This window comes from Myxocyprinus asiaticus, chromosome 34 (genome assembly GCF_019703515.2).
Source record: "Myxocyprinus asiaticus isolate MX2 ecotype Aquarium Trade chromosome 34, UBuf_Myxa_2, whole genome shotgun sequence".
NCBI lineage: Eukaryota > Metazoa > Chordata > Actinopteri > Cypriniformes > Catostomidae > Myxocyprinus > Myxocyprinus asiaticus.
In genome coordinates, this window is record NC_059377.1 from 34,026,366 (window position 1) to 34,045,046 (window position 18,681).

Genomic DNA, 18,681 nt, shown 5'->3' on the forward strand with positions numbered 1-18,681 from the left:
AGAACTGTCTCCTCCCTGTATAGGCGGCACTGGGCACAGCAAGACACTCATAAGTTATGACTCATAACTATCAAAAACAGCTTATTCAAAAAACCGACAACGTAAGAAACCTGTGTTTACATGAGACTTACAATTATCTGCTTTAGTACGGAAGCCCTGAACTGCAAGGTGAAAAAACAAAAAAAAAAAAAAACAAATAGTGTCTCAGTTGCTTTCTGAGCCTAAGTCTTAAATTTTTTTCTCTCTTCCTACATTTTTTTTCTCTCTTCAAAGTTTTTTTCTCTCTTCAAAATTTTTTTGGTTTCTCTTCTAAAAAAAGTTCTCTCTTCAAATTTTTTTCCCTCTTCAAAAAGAAAAAAAAAGAACAAAAATATAACTCCAGTTGTTACACGACAACGAATGCCATATCAAACATATGTAACCTGATTTTGTCTTGATTGAGGTTTGCAAACCCTTAAATAAATAATAAATGTATTTTTCAGCTATATAGCAACAAAGAAAGCATTAAAAGCATAAGATTACATGTTTACTGATAGTGGCACCTGGTGGCCAAGGTTGGTACCACATGCATTTTTTTGAAGAGAGAAAAAAAAATTTTTTGAAGAGAAAAAAACATTTTTTTTTTTTTTTTTTTTTAAGAGAGAAAAAAAATATTTGTAAGAGAGAAAAAAAAATTTTTGAAGAGAAAAAGAAAAAAATTTTTTGAAGAGAGAGAGAAAAAAATTTTGAAGAGAGAAAAAAATTTAAGACTTAGGCTCAGGAAGGAACAGAGACACTATTTTTTTTTTTCACCTTAATTTTTTTTCCCACCTTGCAGTTCAGGGCTTCCGTAAGTAATGATGCCGGCAAAGTTTATATGCAAAGTGAAACGGGAAAGAGGGCAAAGAAATTACGTGTGCCAATCGGTTTTTGCTCAAGCCGCTAAGTAATATTGGATTATGTACATATATCGTAAAACCAGAAATCAGGTTCCTCTCTAGTTTTTTTCACTAAATAACACTGAACGGAGTTTTTTCTTGCTACAGTCACTTGAGCTTGTTCACAAGTGGCTTTCAGACAAGGCATGATTTTCTAGAAAGCTGCTTTGAAACTGTGTATTGTGAAAAGTGCTATACAAATATAAATGACTAGAGTGTTGACAAACTTATTTCATATTAGGACATATGAGTTCATATTAGTTTTTTTCTTCAACAATCACACAAAATAAATGCAGTGCTGTTGTTTAAGTAACTTAGAGCTCTGCTTTTTATGTCCAGTGTCAGACAATTTTATGGCATTTATGATGTAAAAGACATTATGTCAAATCCTTGAATACATTTGAGCGAAACATCTGTGGGTGCTCGTATCATATTGTATCGTATTGTGAAATGTGTGTATTGTTACATGCCTAGTGTACAGGTGTTCCTAATAAAGTTCTTCAGTGAGTTTATATTTGCTGAATTTGTCATGCTGAATTAAAAACAACTGCTGTAATTAAATAAAATGCAGATGATTCCAAAATGGCCAAATAAACTGGTTGGCCAATATATCGCTCTATTTAAACTAATCGCCAAGATAAGAAATACATTTGCAATTTATAAAGATATAAAGTCTCAAACACATGTTTTATTGTGATTAAGATAAAGAACACATGTGAGTAAAAACATTGATGAGGTGGGTTCACATGTAATTCTACATTTGATGCTGACAGTTCAAAAGTAAAATCTTGTATCATAATTTCTGACACAATAAATCAGGACTAATTCTATCTGCACTGATAATATTACATTATGTTGAAATCTGAAGGTGGGGTGAGCAAATGGGACAGTCTAACGTTCATGTTAGCAATGCCAACTGTACCCTGTTTGTACATGTTCCATGTCACTGCGTTTAAAGTTTAAATCCTGTGCGTGCATGAATTCACAGAGGCTCAGACTTTAACAGAGGTTCACAGAAGTTAATTGCCTGTTGGCAAGAATCAAATGAGGTATTTACAGTGCATCCGGAAGTATTCACAGCGCTTCACTTTTTCCACATTTTGTTATGTTACAGCCTTATTCCAAAAAGGATTACATTTATTATTTTCCTCAAAATTCTACAAACAATACCCCATAATGACAACGTGAAAGAAGTTTGTTTGAAATCTTTGCAAATTTATTAAAAATAAAAAATGAAAAAAATCACATGTACATAAGTATTCACAGCCTTTGCCATGACACTCAAAATTGAGCTCAGGTGCATCCTGTTTCCACTGATCATACTTGAGATGTTTCTACAACTTGATTGGAGTCCACCTGTGGTAAATTCAGTTGATTGGACATGATTTGGAAAGGCACACACCTGTCTATATAAGGTCCCACAGTTAACAGTGCATGTCAAAGCACAAACCAAGCCATGAAGTCAAAGTAATTGTCTGTAGACCTCCAAGAGAGGATTGTATCGAGGCACAGATCTGGGGAAGGGTACAGAAAAATTTCTGCAGCATTGAAGGTCCCAATTAGCATAATGGCCTCCATCCGTAAATGGAAGAAGTTTGGAACCACCAGGACTCTTCCTAGAGCTGGCCGCCTGGCTAAACTGAGCGATCGGGGGAGAAGGGCCTTAGTCAGGGAGGTGACCAAGAACCCGATGGTCACTCTGACAGAGCTCCAGCATTTCTCTGTGGAGAGATGAGAACCTTCCATAAGAACAACCATCTCTGCAGCACTCCACCAATCAGGCCTGTATGGTAGAGTGGCCAGACGGAAGCCACTCCTCAGTAAAAGGCACATGACAGCCTGCCTGGAGTTTGCCAAAAGGCACCTGAAGGACTCTCAGACCATGAGAAACAAAGATTGAACTCTTTGGCCTGAATGGCAAGCGTCATGTCTGGAGGAAACCAGGCACCGCTCATCACCTGGCCAATACCATCCCTACAGTGAAGCATGGTGGTGGCAGCATCATGCTGTGGGGATGTTTTTCAGCGGCAGGAACTGGGAAACTAGTCAGGATTGAGGGAAAGATGAATGCAGCAATGTACGGAGACATCCTTGATGAAAACCTGCTCCAGAGCGCTCTGGACCTCAGACTGGGGCGAAGGTTCATCTTCCAACAGGACAATGACCCTAAGCACACAGCCAAGATAACAAAGGAGTGGCTCCGGGACAACTCTGTGAATGTCCTTGAGTGGCCCAGCCAGAGCCCAGACTTGAACCCGATTGAACATTTCTGGAGAGATCTGAAAATGGCTGTGCACCGACGCTCCCCATCCAACCTGATGGAGCTTGAGAGGTCCTGCAAAGAAGAATGGGAGAAACTGCCCAAAAATAGGTGTGCCAAGCTTGTAGCATCATACTCAAAGACTTGAGGCTGTAATTGGTGCCAAAGGTGCTTCAACAAAGTATTGAGCAAAGGCTGTGAATACTTATGTACATTTTTTTTTTTTTCGTTTTTTATTTTAATAAATTTGCAAATATTTCAAACAAACTTCTTTCACATTGTCATTATGGGGTATTGTTTGTAGAATTGAGGAAAATAATGAATTTTATAAATTTTGGAATAAGGCTGTAAAATGTGGAAAAAGTGAAGCGCTGTGAATACTTTCCAGATGCACTGTAACTCTGATTAATTTCCAGAACATGAGCTGCAACATCATTGACAGTAATGAACCAGCAATCTACTTTCTGCTTCTTGATAAATTAGCCTACAGTGCTGAAACAATACCTTACTGCTAGTTAATAATGTACTACATTAAATAATTAATGACCTTTCCTCAAAGGCACAAGGTGCAAAGTCATGTTGGGGAGATCTGAGACTTGCATGGACTTGTTTGACATATGCGATACATTTTCTCTACGATTAGTGTAAAAGGCTATAGCACTAGATAAATGTTCATTTTCAGATTAAAACTCACGACTGTAAGATCACACTAACGCTTCCCAAACAGAACTACTTATTGAAGCAGTGGTCCTCATGTGGACAATTTAAGTTCAAGTTTGACAGCATTTCACTTATCTGTTCTCCCCCCTTCGTTTCCCGTACTCAACGCTATCTGTATCAATAAAAGTGGTAATATAGAGATACCTGGCACACACCAATAAATATCTGCCAGTAAATATAGGGATATTTGCACTTTGATGTACGGCTTGTCCTTTTTGTAATCCTTGCACCCTAATTTACAGATTGCGACTGCAGCTAATTGTGACGGGAGACTAAATTATGAAATCAACCCTGTGGATTGCAACCGGGAAGCCTGAATGATTACATTTACATTTATTAATTTGGCAGATGCTTATCCAAAGCAACTTACAAAAGAGGAACACATAAGCAAATCATCTTAAGGAGACAGTGGTACAAAAATGCCATATTACAAAGTTTCACTAGCATCAGAATAGTAGTATTCAAAACAGATTAAAGTGCAACGATCATTTTAATTTTTTAATTTTTTAGTGACTGGTTAAGTGCTCATGGAAAAGATGTGTTTTTAGCCATATTTTGAAGACAGAAAGTGAGTCAGCTTCACGGATGGATTTGGGAAGGTCGTTCCACCAACGTGGTATGATGAAGCCGAAAGTCCGGGAAAATGTTTTGGTGCCTCTTTGTGTTGATACAAAAAGGCGACGTTCCTTAGCCGACCGCAGGCTTCTAGTGGGTGCGTAGCTCTGCAGAAATGATTTTAGGTATGCTGGAGCAGACCCAGTGACTGTTCTGTATGCATCAGAGCCTTGAATTCCGATGCATTTTGATGCATGGTACTCAAAAGAAATGTTAAATGTGGCTAATTTGCAGCATAAATGTATTCAAATACACAAAAATGGGACACAATGTGTCACATGCTAAAATGTCAATTCGTGATTCTTGTGCATTGCCGAGCGATAATAAGACATGCAATGATTGGTATGAAAAGGTAAAGGTATAATCATTTACTCACCCTCATATTTAAAATAAAAACCTTTCGTACAATAAAAGTTAAAGGTGACTGAGGCTGTCATTCTGTCTAACTGCCTTTTGCGTTTCACACAAGAAAGAAAGACACACAGGTTTGGAACAAATGACATTACAGAGAAGTTTTATTCTCTTTTTTAATTTTTTTTATTCAGGTTTGCTATGCTGCACAGTCAGGGCACAACTGATTGATTCAGAGATTGTGAAAGGACTACATCAATTATTACATAAGATTTCCATAAAGGATGCTTGTTACATTTCAGTTTTAACATTTATTAAGTCATTTTTATCTCAGTCATAAAAGCATCAAGTCAAGGTCACCCACAGCAAAATGAAAATGAATGTCTCCCTGAAGCTATAACCTTCCTGACCATTTTTAAAAATAGGTGTAGTTACAGGAACGTACAGTATACAAGCTTGGGGTCAACAAGGTGTAAAACAATTTGCTAGTTTAAGCCAGGTCTGTTTGTTAAGCATTACAGTCTTTATTGCTCAATCACACAGTCAGCAAGATTCAAACCATGTCCCAAAAGTACACATATTCCACATAAAAATCTACTAGTGTGGTCTTAAATGTTTGGCTGGCTAAACAACTGCAGGCTTTAAATATGACACTTTTGAATGCACCATGATAACAAAATGAGGATCAAAGTAAAATAATCCTATTACACAACATTACTTATACACTACAAAGACACTGCAAAGTTTAATAACTGTGTACCTTTTAAAGTACAATATCTTTGCGATAAAAGGATGACAGAATGTCTGGATGTGGTGAAGCTTTATGAAACCAACAAACGACCAAATAGTAAAGAAAAATCACAAATGAGACATTAATATCACAGTTGTTCCTTTTAGACAGTTATGAGATTAAATGGAGAGCAAACTGAGCCTCTTGCAATTCTTGTGAGTCCCTCTCTTGTGTCTCCTCAAGAATTCTCTGGAAAAATATTTCTGGATATCACATTTTATCCAGTTTGATTGGTTGCATTGAACAGATGGGCCCAGGAAGTAGTCTTAAAGGAAGTCTAGAAAATGTTAACAGTATATTAACTTACCCTAAACATTGAGCAGGATGAGTTCTCCATCTGCTTCTAACATCCTGTTTTGCAGAAGACTATTTAATTTTTAGCTCATTTTAAGTAAATGAACTGAAATGAATCACATGAAAGTTCAAGCAAACTAAAAGGCTTCGATTGTTTAAATTGCTTATTGTCTATATCACTAGATGAGCTGAGGATTACTTACAGTTTTGGAATTTGGAATGCCATTAACCATAAACCTGTGTGCATATTTCAATTTAATAATTTAATATGAATCTTAGAAACAGAGGATTTGTTTACTTACTGTAAAAAAAAAAAAAAAAAGAAGAAGAAGAAAAAGAGATTTATCATATCTGTTTCTTCTCTCTCTTTTTAGTTTGTGAACTCAACCACAGTCTCACCGCTGTGTTCCCAGAGAGCGGTCTACTCATCATATTGGGATTTATTTTGGGTGGAATTGTCTGGGGAGCAGACAAAGCACAGACCTTCAAATTGGCACCTGTTAACTTCTTCTACTACTTGTTGCCCCAGATCATCTTGGATGCAAGTTACTGCATGCCAAACAAACTGTTCTTTAGCAACTTGGGAGCCATTCTTGTCCATGCCATTATTGGAACATGCTGGAATGCAGGCGCAGTGGGTGTCGCACTTTGGGCCTGCTATGAAGGGGGCGCAATGGGTAAATCTTTCTGTGTTCTCTTTCAGGCCACGTTCACACTTACACGTTTGCGTTTGAAAAACACATTGATTTTGCTACGTTTATGCTTCTCATCCACACTGGAACTGTTTTCCTTCACCAAAAATGAAGACTTTGGAAAACTCTCTCTATTACTGCATAATGTGAAAAACGATGACGTCAGTAAACCGAGAACAGAGTTTTCAAATGAAAGCGGATTAGTGGACACTAATACGCTTTTGTTTGAAATGCATTTAATTAGCTATGTTTACGCCTATAATCCAACTGCGGATTTATGCTTGGGCGACATGGGCAGTTGCCCAAGGTGGCATCTTGCGAGGGGGCAGCACGAGGCACCCACACAGACCCCCCTCCCCCCCTCAGGTCAACAACTTTGGGGGCATGTTGAAATGGGTTTCACCCAGGGCACCATAGAAGCTACTGGCTCCACTTTCAGAAACGCTCTCCATAACCACATACTTTGAAAAATTATGATGTTAGGAAACTGAAAATGGAGGTTTCAAACTGTGCAAAAAATGAGTGAGGATGTGGCTTAAAACTCCTGTTATGTAAAGGGTAATGTGCAGTCAAGCCAGTCGTTATCGCAAAATAAACCCCAACAGTGTGATAAGGATTCGAATCTCAGGGTTCTTGTATCATCCTGAAGTAAATGGGTTATTTATTAGCACTCGCTCTTTGCACTGGTTTAGCCCCCCACTCACTAAAGCAATTATGCAGATCAACCAACAGTGCAAACGCACCCACAAAATGTGTGTAAATTGCTCCAGTTATGTCTATAATGAGCCTAATTTACATAAAAAGGAGGCATGTTTGTGTGGAAAAGAATGACAATGACTTTATTTAAATACTCAAGATGCAGCTTAATTTTTAACACTGATTGTGCCTGCTAAAATAGATTGTGGGTGGTTAGTGAATAAGACGCTGGTATTTGTGCTGAAATACCACACACAAAAGTGGTGCAACTGTTTAATAAATTCACCACTATGTGAAGTTAATATTAGCTTTAACCTTTTTTATGTTATGCACTTTTCTCCCCAATTTAGCATGCCCAATACCCAATGCTCGCTAATTGGTTAACTGGTAAATGCTGGCACAGTTACTTGCTTCAGTCTGGGTGGCAGAGGGCAAATCTCATCAGCTTCTGAGACAGTGTCTTTGCTCACTGAGCTACAGAGTCTCCAGCTTAAACTTTTAAAAATGCCTCTGTGTTCTGTTCTATTTGTTGTGCTGCATCTGGCTTTAGCGCAAGAACACATTTGGTCTGAACGGACCCTTACAGATTACTTACCAAAATAAATAAATAAATAAATGGACATGAAATAATGATTTAATATTGTTTCATTTTCACTAGTTGAAAGAAACCGCAATGTTCTATGAGAAATTATACTAGCACAGAGTAACAAACTGGTGGCGAGGGACAACGGTCAGTTAGACAGTCATAAAACATTTGACAACAGAATGTAATTTCTGACCATTCAGATTCAAGTATTCAAGAGATCTGCGTAATATGTGTGGTTGTTTAACAATGCTTACCATCAACATATTGCATGATAATGGACATTTAAATAATCTAGAAATTTTGTTGACCCTCAGGGACCTTAAACATCGGCCCACTGCAGTTCTTGTTGTTTGGTGCTCTGATGTCAGCTGTTGACCCCGTGGCTGTGATCGCAGTGTTTGAAGAAGTGCATGTAAACGAGGTGCTCTACATCCTTGTGTTTGGAGAGTCATTGCTCAATGATGGAGTCACAGTGGTAAGTCTCAGTTCTCCTCTAAATGTCATGACTCAATTTGTATTAGAGCTGTTCAGTCACGATGTCAATTTGTAGGCCAAACTTATTAAGCAAATTCACCATGGGTTCCCTTGGGAATTTCGAATGGGCATTAAAACATTGCAATCTTTGTTTGAGCATCCAAAACAGCTGAACAGAGCAACATTGCCTAAACCATTGGTGTGAGTTTGGGACGGGACTATCTGTTTGACAGACAGCGTTAGTGTTCTTGAAATCTGTTTGAAAACAGTCATTATTTTTGCAATTCCATTTGGTGACACTGGTGATGCAGAAATTACAGTGCATCCAGAAAGTATTCACAACACTTCACTTTTTCCACATTTTGTTATGTTACAGCCTTATTCCAAAAAGGATTAATTTCATTATTTTCTTCAAAATTCTACAAACAATACCCCATAATGACAACGTGAAAGAAGTTTGTTTGAAATCTTTGCAAATTTATTAAAAATAAAAAACGAAAAAAATCACATGTACATAAGTATTCACAGCCTTTGCCATGACACTCAAAATTTAGCTCAGTTGCATCCTGTTTCCACTGATCATCCTTGAGATGTTTCTACAACTTGATTGGAGTCCACCTGTGGTAAATTCAGTTGATTGGACATGATTTGGAAAGGCACACACCTGTCTATATAAGGTCCCACAGTTAACAGTGCATGTCAGAGCACAAACCAAGCCATGAAGTCAAAGGAATTGTCTGTAGACCTCCAAGACAGAATTGTATCAAGGCACAGATCTGGGGAAGGGTACAGAAAAATTTCTGCAGCATTGAAGGTCCCAATGAGCACAGTGGCCTCCATCATTCGTAAATGGAAAAAGTTTGGAACCACCAGGACTCTTCCTAGAGCTGGCCGCCTGGCTAAACTGAGCGATCGGGGGAGAAGGGCCTTAGTCAGGGAGGTGACCAAGAACCCGATGGTCACTCTGACAGAGCTCCAGCATTTCTCTGTGGAGAGAGGAGAACCTTCCATAAGAACAACCATCTCTGCAGCACTCCACCAATCAGGCCTGTATGGTAGAGTGTTAGACGGAAGCCACTCCTCAGTAAAAGGCACATGACAGCCCGCCTGGAGTTTGCCAAAAGGCACCTGAAGGACTCTCAGACCATGAGAAACAAAGATTGAACTCTTTGGCCTGAATGGCAAGCGTCATGTCTGGAGGAAACCAGGCACCGCTCATCACCTGGCCAATACCATCCCTACAGTGAAGCATGGTGGTGGCAGCATCATGCTGTGGGGATGTTTTTCAGCGGCAGGAACTGGGAGACTAGTCAGGATCGAGGGAAAGATGAATGCAGCAATGTACAGAGACATCCTTGACGAAAACCTGCTCCAGAGTGCTCTGGACCTCAGACTGGGGCGAAGGTTCATCTTCCAACAGGACAATGACCCTAAGCACACAGCCAAGATAACAAAGGAGTGGCTCCGGGACAACTCTGTGAATGTCCTTGAGTGGCCCAGCCAGAGCCCAGACTTGAACCCGATTGAACATCTCTGGAGAGATCTGAAAATGGCTGTGCACTGACGCTCCCCATCCAACCTGATGGAGCTTGAGAGGTCCTGCAAAGAAGAATGGGAGAAACTGCCCAAACATAGGTGTGCCAAGCTTGTAGAATCATACTCAAAAAGACTTGAGGCTGTAATTGGTGCCAAAGGTGCTTCAACAAAATATTGAGCAAAGGCTGTGAATACTTATGTACATGTGTTTTTTTTTTTTTTTTTTTTTTTTAATAAATTTGCAAATATTTCAAAGAAACTTCTTTCTCATTGTCATTATGGGGTATTGTTTGTAGAACTTCGAGGAAAATAATGAATTTAATAAATTTTGGAATAAGGCTGTAACATAACAAAATGTGGAAAAAGTGAAGCGCTGTGAATACTTTCCGGATGCACTGTATATACGTCAATCTTAATAACTTAAAGACTTTAATGTTATGTTCTACACACAGTCATACCATTATGAGATTTAAAATTGAAAGATGTTATAAGTTGCTGCGTAAGGACTACAATGGTTGTGTGCAGTGTTGGGTGAAATCCAATTACAAAGTAATTAGTCACTGCAGTCTAATTACTTTTTAGTCAAAGTAGTGTAATGCATTACAATTTACATTCTTGTAATCAGATTACAGATACTGACTTTCAATTAATTTAATTACTTTTAAGTACATTATAGGATTATGCTTATTTCTAATATATTATTTCGAAGTTGTTCGAGAGTTTCGAATACATGAATTATGGCCCTGTAACGAGTCATTGTGAAGGAGAAATGTAAGGTGCTGAGTGTATGACTTGTGTGTAACAATGTACAAGAAAGAAATATAGACATTATTTTGAATTTGTTGAGCAGAAAAGTATTTAGAAAGTAACTTAAAAGTAATTAGTAATGTGATTACTTTCTCAATAAAGTAATTAGTAAAGTAATATGATTACAATTTTATAGAAATAATTAGTTATTTGTAATGGATTACCATTTTTAATTTACCCAACACTGGTAGTGTGATGAATTATGTCATTTGTAAAGCACTTAACAGTTTGACCACTTGACATTTGATTGTGCATAATTTAGGCTGTTAGAAAAACCTGTTCTATCAGAAAGACTCTGGGATTATTGGGATTAATACAAACGTAGAGATAATTAAATCATTTTGCGTAAGCCCCGTCCTACAGTTCAGCGCTTGGATACTTGCTTGAACCGTCATGGGGTGGAGGAGGTTTAAAACAATGGAAGTATGCCAACAATGAGAGACAGCTGAGAGGGCTTATAAATCATAGGCTGTATTGTGATTGATGGGATGTCTGATAGAATGAATCCAGGGACCTTCCAGCTAGAACTATGTTTAAATTTAAATTTCCTGAAAAAAAAAAAAAAAATCCTGAGGGAACCAATGGCTTGAATATGCTAATTCTCTTCTGGGTTTTAGGAATACGAACTGAACAGCTTTATTGGCTCACAGTTTTGAGGAATCTTGTCATGTGTTCATATAAACATTTATTTGAATCTCTTTGCCTATGTAATACCATTAATATCCATGTACAGTAAAGTTATGTAACATCTCTGTTTATATTTTACAGGTGCTTTATAATGTGTTTGATGCATTTGTGTCTCTGGGAGGCCCAAAGATTAATGCTGTAGAGATCATCAAAGGCATAAGTATGGACACAAACCCTTAATGTTGCCTCACTGTCAAATCCACTGAAACAAGTGGTTCTCAAATGGTATGGCTTTAGGACACAGATTTTACATTGGACGTTGAGTGGGGAACCAACACCGCACAGGCCTAACAAAATTATGTAGATATTAGCTGAATAGAAAAACTGATAAATCTGTAAATGCATAAACAACAACAAAAGTGTCAGGCCAAAACATGAAAGAAACACTGGGACAAATATTGTATTATTATTAGGCATGATAAAAAGTCATGGAGATAAATTTGTGACAAAACACTGAAGAGTTTGATTGGATGTACTGCCTTTGACATCTACAACAAAAGATACAGTAAGCCTTTTTCCCCTTTTAAAAGTTTATATATTTTGCTTTCCTAAATATGGTTAGTTGCATTTCATATTTTCGCATTTAGTACTGTTTATTCCCTGCTGTCCACAAACCCTATCAGAAAATATGTCAGGTCAGGGCCCACCAGTTGAGAACCACCGCACTAAAACATATATGCTGATCGATTCAATGTTACACAAGTTTGCCTATTAATCTGCCTGTTCTCAAATTGAGCCTATTGACATGTCCTCACCAAGCACTTTTCTGTTCTCCTAGTTTCGTTCTTTGTGGTGGCATTTGGAGGCTCATTTCTTGGTGTTGTTTTTGCCATTCTGATATCCATGCTGACCAGGATCACCAAGAATGTCCAGGTTATTGAAGCCGGCTTCATCATTGTTATTGGCTACCTGTCTTACCTGACTGCTGAGATGCTCTCACTCTCTGCAATACTTTCGTAAGACCTTCTTAATTAACTGAATACTCTTCTGTAGGTTTGTGATGTTCACATATACGTGATTTACATTCACTCTAAAGTGATACAGAGGCCTAGATGGAATCTTCAGATGGCTATTTTTTTATTTTGGCATTTTCAGTAATAATCTGCAGAATTTATTTAAAGACCCCATTGAATCTATTTTTAAGTGCTATTGTCTTGTGTGTGACAGGATCACTTTCTGCGGTGTCTGCTGTCAGAAGTATATCAAAGCCAACATGGATGAAAAATCGGTAACAACGTTACGTTATGCCCTGAAGTTGATGGCTAACGGCTCTGAGACCATGATCTTTGTCTTCCTGGGAGTTTCGGCCATCGATAAAAACATCTGGGTTTGGAACACTGGCTTCATCCTCCTCACCATCCTTTTCATCATTGTATTCAGGATCATGGGTAAGCTACAGATCAAGTCATGAATAGCTTTTGTCTAGTGTGATTTTCAAAATTTGAAAGATAAAGTGTGTAAGTGCCACTTGAGGCACCACACAGAATTTCAATCTTTTAGCACATAGAAAAACATTGGCTTAACCAATGGAGTAAGTTTGGAGCGGGACTAGGGGAATGTTTGAAAAACTAATTTGAAAACAGTCATTATTTTTGCAGTTCTGTTGCATAAGTACTGTAATTCAACATTTTATTTTATTTCTTTGGTTTACACCTTGTAAATCCCTGGCTATAAATCTATAAATAGTTTCACGAAAGCTGCGGTGTTCTTTATCATAATTTGATTGATGTGTGCCTTATTATCTGCAGGTGTTTTCTTCCTCAACTGGATCTTAAACCAGTCTAGACTGATTCCCATTGACATCACAGACCAGATTGTAATGAGCTACGGTGGCCTCCGAGGAGCAGTGGCATATGGATTGGCGGCTACTTTAGATGAGAATAAGATCCCAGAAAAGAAACTAATGCTTGGTACCACACTCATTGTGGTGTATTTCACTGTCATTCTTCAGGTGAGAGAGACTTTACCAACCCACTCATTACCAGTACACTCAAAAACAGTTTCATTTTTATTTGCATGTATGTATGTTTATTCTATTCAACTTGTGGTCACTGTGTGTATTCTTTTTTTGTAGGGAATCTCCATGAAACCACTGGTTCAATGGCTGAAGGTTAAAAGGTCAACTCCATCTGATCTGACACTCAATGGAAAAATGAACAACAGGGTAACTATCCATTATGACACATTACATTTTAGTTCTCTATTAGCATATCAATAAATGTTTTTTAATTTTTTTTAAAAAAGTGTGTAATTTCTGCACCACTAGCATCACCAAAAGGAATTGCTAAAATAATTGCTATTCTCAAACAGGTTTCCCATACACTCTTCCGCCCCAAACACATGCCATTGGTTGTGCCAATGCTGCTTTGCAGGCAGGCTGGTTGGGATGCTCAAACAAACAGAGCCACAGTGTTTACACTTTTGGTAGTAATCCACCTACGAATGGCTTATTTATAGCTATATCTGCATATTAAGCTGGGATAAAAGAAAGTATTTGAACATAAAAAAACACACTTCACCTTTTATTTTTACAAAACCTATATATATATATATTTGTAAAAATAAAAGGTGAAGTTTTTTATATAAAGTGTATATATATATATATATATATATATATATATATATATATATATATATATATATATAAAACCTGTCATATATGTGTTTTAATAGATTTGTGCCAATGAATATGTTTACCGGTGTGCTAAATTGTAATGGGTTGATTATTTAAAAAAATATATAATAAAGTGTATTCTCTAAACCGACATCCCACCCAAAATCACAAACATCACAGCTACTTCTGAACGTGATAAGATCAGTCAAGTGCATGTCCTTGTATACTAATAAATGCAAAAAATTGGGTGGGAGAAAATGACAGAATGATTTTGTGTTTCCATGCAATGCTATGCAGTACTGTTTTATCATCCATAACACAGTGTTTGCAGTTTCTACACTGTGAATTGCATGTGCAATTTCAGTTGCCAACATCTAAAACATGGTGAATTTCAATATTTAAAAAAAATCAGGTACAGTGAGGATGTTATTTTTGTCTTTGTAGGCATTTGAACACATAATGACAGCAATGGAAGACATCTGTGGCCGAATGGGAGATAACTGGTGGACCAGACAGTGAGTAGCCCACTACTTTAGAGAAGAAAAAAAGGTATGTTTTCGAGAACTTTTACTTTACCTTATTTCTCTCTCTTAGTTGGAATAATTTTGAGGACAAGTACATATGTTGGTGGCTAATGAAGAGTGACGCCAGAAAGCACAAAGACCAAATTTTTGGTGCCTTCCACAAACTCAATCTGGAAGATGCTTCAAAATATGTCACTGAGGTGAGAGCATGGGGTGGGACAACAAATACTGATTCAGTTTGCATTTCTATAAAAAAATGTTTTAACTTTCTGAATAACTTGTCTTTCCTTGCTGATGTAAATTCATGCTTCTATACATCATGTTATTGGAGAAGTAAATCACAAAATGGGATTTAGAAAAATATTAGAGGAAGAGTTCACCCAAATTCTCTCATTATTTACTCACCTTCATGCCATCCCAGACTTTCTTTCTTCTGCTGAACACAAACAAAGATTTTTAGAAGAAAATCTCAGATCTGTAGGTCCATAAAATGCAAGTGAACGGTGAGCAGAACTCAGAAAGCCCAAAAAGGACAAAGTCAGCATAAAAGTAATCAATATGACTCTAGTAATTAAATCCATGTCTTTAAAAGTGATATGATAGGTGTGGGCGATAAACAGATTAATATTTCAGGTCTTTTTTACATCTACACTTTCACTTCAACAATCTGGTGTGGAAGTTACATATACTTTCACATTCAGCCACCTACTGGCTGGGGCTGGCCAAAGGTGGATATTTATAGTAAAAAAGGACTTAAATATTAATCTGTTTCTCTCTCACACTAACCATCTCTTCAGAAGACATGGATTAAACCACTGGAGTCGTATGGATTACTTTTATGCTAACTTTATGTCCTTTTTGGACCATCTGAGTTCTGGTCACCATTCACTTGCAATGTGAGGACCAACAGAGCTGAGATATTCGTCTAAAAATCTGTTTACTGGAGAAGAAAGTCATACACTTCTGGGATGGCATTAGGGTGAGTAAATCATGAGAGAATTGTCATTTTTGGGTGAACTATCCCTTTTAAGGTGCTATATGTAATATTTTTACTGTACTAAATCATAAAATGACTATAATATGTCATTAGAGAATTAGGAAACAAGTTGAAATACTGGCTTCTCCGAAAACAATGCTACAGCCAGTATATTCTACTTTGAAGTTTCCATTCCAGGCCGGAATTTCTATTGATGTTTTGGCATGTGTGATCCCGCCCACTGCCCACTCACCAATAGTATTTCGACACCACCGGGTTGCCAGATTTGAACAAGTTTACAGGCAAACAACACTGCATGCTGCAGCCATGAAAGCCAGCAAATGAACTGGATCAGAGATAACAGATTCCAACCGACCTAAAAAGCCTCGCCATCCATCTAAAAACCACCGTGACCAGAGGCATAGTAAAGCAAGGATAAATATTGGAGATGCTTTTGGAAGATGGAGACAGCTTAAAACCCAGAAATCCTTTAAAACAGATGCTGAGTTAGCTAATCTGCGTGTCAACATTCTGGCAACCCACATGAGCTTAGAGTCTTGGGCAGGGTAGAAAACTCGCCAATATTTTGAATTTGGACTGCAGTACCCATTTCAAACGCTTGTTGTCAATCTTACATATAGCACCTTTAAGTAGGGATCCTATGATTATTCCTACGAAAACCTGGAAATGTCAAGGAATTTTACTGTTGTGATTTCCAGGCCTGGTAAAGTCAAATCAATAAAATCTTAACTGAAAAGTATCTGAAACCTAATTGAAAAGTCAAAGACATTTCTATTGTCATTACACACTTTGCTAATTATGCTCTGCTCTAAAATATTTTATCAGCTAGAAAATGCTCTTCATAGTGTCTTTATAAAATGACACATTTTTATTCAGTAATCATGAACAACTGTAAAAACCATGGAAATTCATTGGTCAAATCTTACATTAGAATGGTGGTTGTATTCCAGTGGGGAGTTAAAAAAATATCATTATTTTTTTTTGTTTCCTCGCACATTTTGCTTGTTTTTACTCAAGTATCATCAACAATACAGTGGATGTTCTGAAGAACTCTTGTGGTCAATATTGTTTTTCACATTTAGGGTGAACGCAAAGGTTCTTTGGCTTTCATTCGTAATGATGACAGAGCCAATGTCGACTTCGAGAAGAAGCTTGCTTTAGAGTATGCAGACATCATTCCCAATTTCATGGCTGACATGTCAGATTACGACTTTGGCATTGAACATGTTCCAGTGACCATGTAAGTAACCCACAAAATGTGATTAACTTTCCCATCTCACAGATAGAGTACTGCAACCCACTCGCCAGAATCATTTCAGTATTGGATGTGGTGAGTAGTGGATCTTAATGTGCGGTGCAATGTTTGACACAAAATAACAATGACAAATGTCACACAATGACAAAGATATAGTTTCACCATGAAGACATGATCAGTCCCAACAACCAGTTGACCAATGAAAACCACAGAGTAGTTCAGTGATGAATAAACAAATATCTAGATGACTTAATGCATCATGCATTTGGATTCAAATCAATGATCTTCTGTCAAATCAGAAAGAACCAGATTCCCTCAGTTTCCCTGGACATCCATGAGCAAGACAAGAAAAACATGAACGATGACCTCAACGCTCATCATCTACTAGATCAGCATCTTTACAGGAGCAGAACATATGTAAGCATTGTCCTACTTATGCACATGCACACACAATGGTTCACATTCTCATGCAGAACATTGTCCCTTTATCTACAGTGAGGTCCGAAACAAAAATCTGGGATTTAAAATCTCATTTAAATCTAAAAATGAACAAAGTTTTAGCATTTTGAAAATTTTAGAGCAAATAAACACTAAAACATACACAAGATACTCTTCTCAAATCATGTTGGAAAACATGAATCATCAGGATTTGCACACTTATGGAGTCCAAGCCATCTTGAACGCATGCTGTCATTAAAGTTAAGGGAGACATACCAAATTCAATTTTCACTTAAATTGTTATTCTGATAATATACAGTAATTTGTAATGGGAAAAAAAAAATGTAAAAGTATTTTCTCAAGTGGAAGAATTTTGAACCCCACTGTATATTCTAAATATATCTAATTTCTTACTACTGTACCATATCCAATACAAATCTCATGCACAAGAATCCCAAGATTACATGTACATCACCAAATTCCATTCCCCTCTTTCTCTGCAGAACCGTCCCACTTACAGCCGTAGTCACTATAACACCACTGAGAATCCAGATGAAGTGCAAGAGATCTTCCAAAGGACTATGAGAAGCCGCCTTGAGTCCTTCAGATCTGCTAAGAGGGATGTCAACCCTGCCAAGAAAATCTCGCAACATTCCAACAAGGAACAGAAGGTTTAAAACCTTCTTGTCCATCAGTTAAGCTCTAGTTAAAGGGGTCATAGCATGAGAAATCAAATATTCCTTGATCTTTTGAAATAATAAAGTTCAATGTACTGAGAAAACACATCGCAACTTTTAGAACTCTTTACACAAGCTCTCCAATCCAAGTTTACTGAAATTAAGCTGCAACAACAGCTCATTCTGAAATCATTGTAACAAAATCCCTGACATCAGACAGATGAATACATTAACACATGACTACCCCAAATACACATCAACAACATATGTTGTTCAGCAACTTGGTCTGCCCAATCACGATAAAGAAAAAATAGGATAGATACAATTATTACTAAACACCAGAAAAACCACGAAGTAAAGAGTAAAATGTCAGAAAGTAGGTCAAATTTTGTACTATTCCTGGATGGGTATAGCAACTGCCACTCTGTATATGCTTACAAAGGATCCCAGTGTTAAAGAAGTTTAAAGTTCATTATTAACAAGGTCCCTTATCATTTCAGTCAGATCTTAACAGACCGAGTAGCAAATTTCAGTTTCGACCGCTTTGTAAATCTCTCACAATGTACAGCAGGCTTTGCACACAGGGTGTTATTAAAGGACAAACCTATATTGAAGCCAACTGCAAAGCACTGTTACTCATTTCACAATTGAAAAGAGTGTCTACATATAAAGACACAGCAAAAAAATAAAAATAATATATATATATATATATATATATATATATATATATATATATATATATATATATATA

The 18,681-nt window shown here is 37.3% G+C and overlaps 1 protein-coding gene across 1 annotated transcript in view; it reads left to right on the forward strand.

The window, feature by feature from the left end:
* The window catches only part of LOC127425080 (sodium/hydrogen exchanger 3-like), a 28,784-nt gene that overhangs the window by 7,772 nt on the left and 2,331 nt on the right, over positions 1-18,681 (forward strand). Inside the window, exons 2-13 of the mRNA XM_051670718.1 lie at positions 6,322-6,624; positions 8,236-8,396; positions 11,507-11,585; positions 12,204-12,381; positions 12,593-12,813; positions 13,174-13,376; positions 13,500-13,589; positions 14,484-14,554; positions 14,634-14,763; positions 16,643-16,800; positions 17,115-17,232; positions 17,757-17,924. Of these exons, the coding sequence (XP_051526678.1) occupies positions 6,322-6,624; positions 8,236-8,396; positions 11,507-11,585; positions 12,204-12,381; positions 12,593-12,813; positions 13,174-13,376; positions 13,500-13,589; positions 14,484-14,554; positions 14,634-14,763; positions 16,643-16,800; positions 17,115-17,232; positions 17,757-17,924 (1,880 nt within the window). The remainder of the gene's footprint in view (positions 1-6,321; positions 6,625-8,235; positions 8,397-11,506; positions 11,586-12,203; positions 12,382-12,592; positions 12,814-13,173; positions 13,377-13,499; positions 13,590-14,483; positions 14,555-14,633; positions 14,764-16,642; positions 16,801-17,114; positions 17,233-17,756; positions 17,925-18,681) is intronic.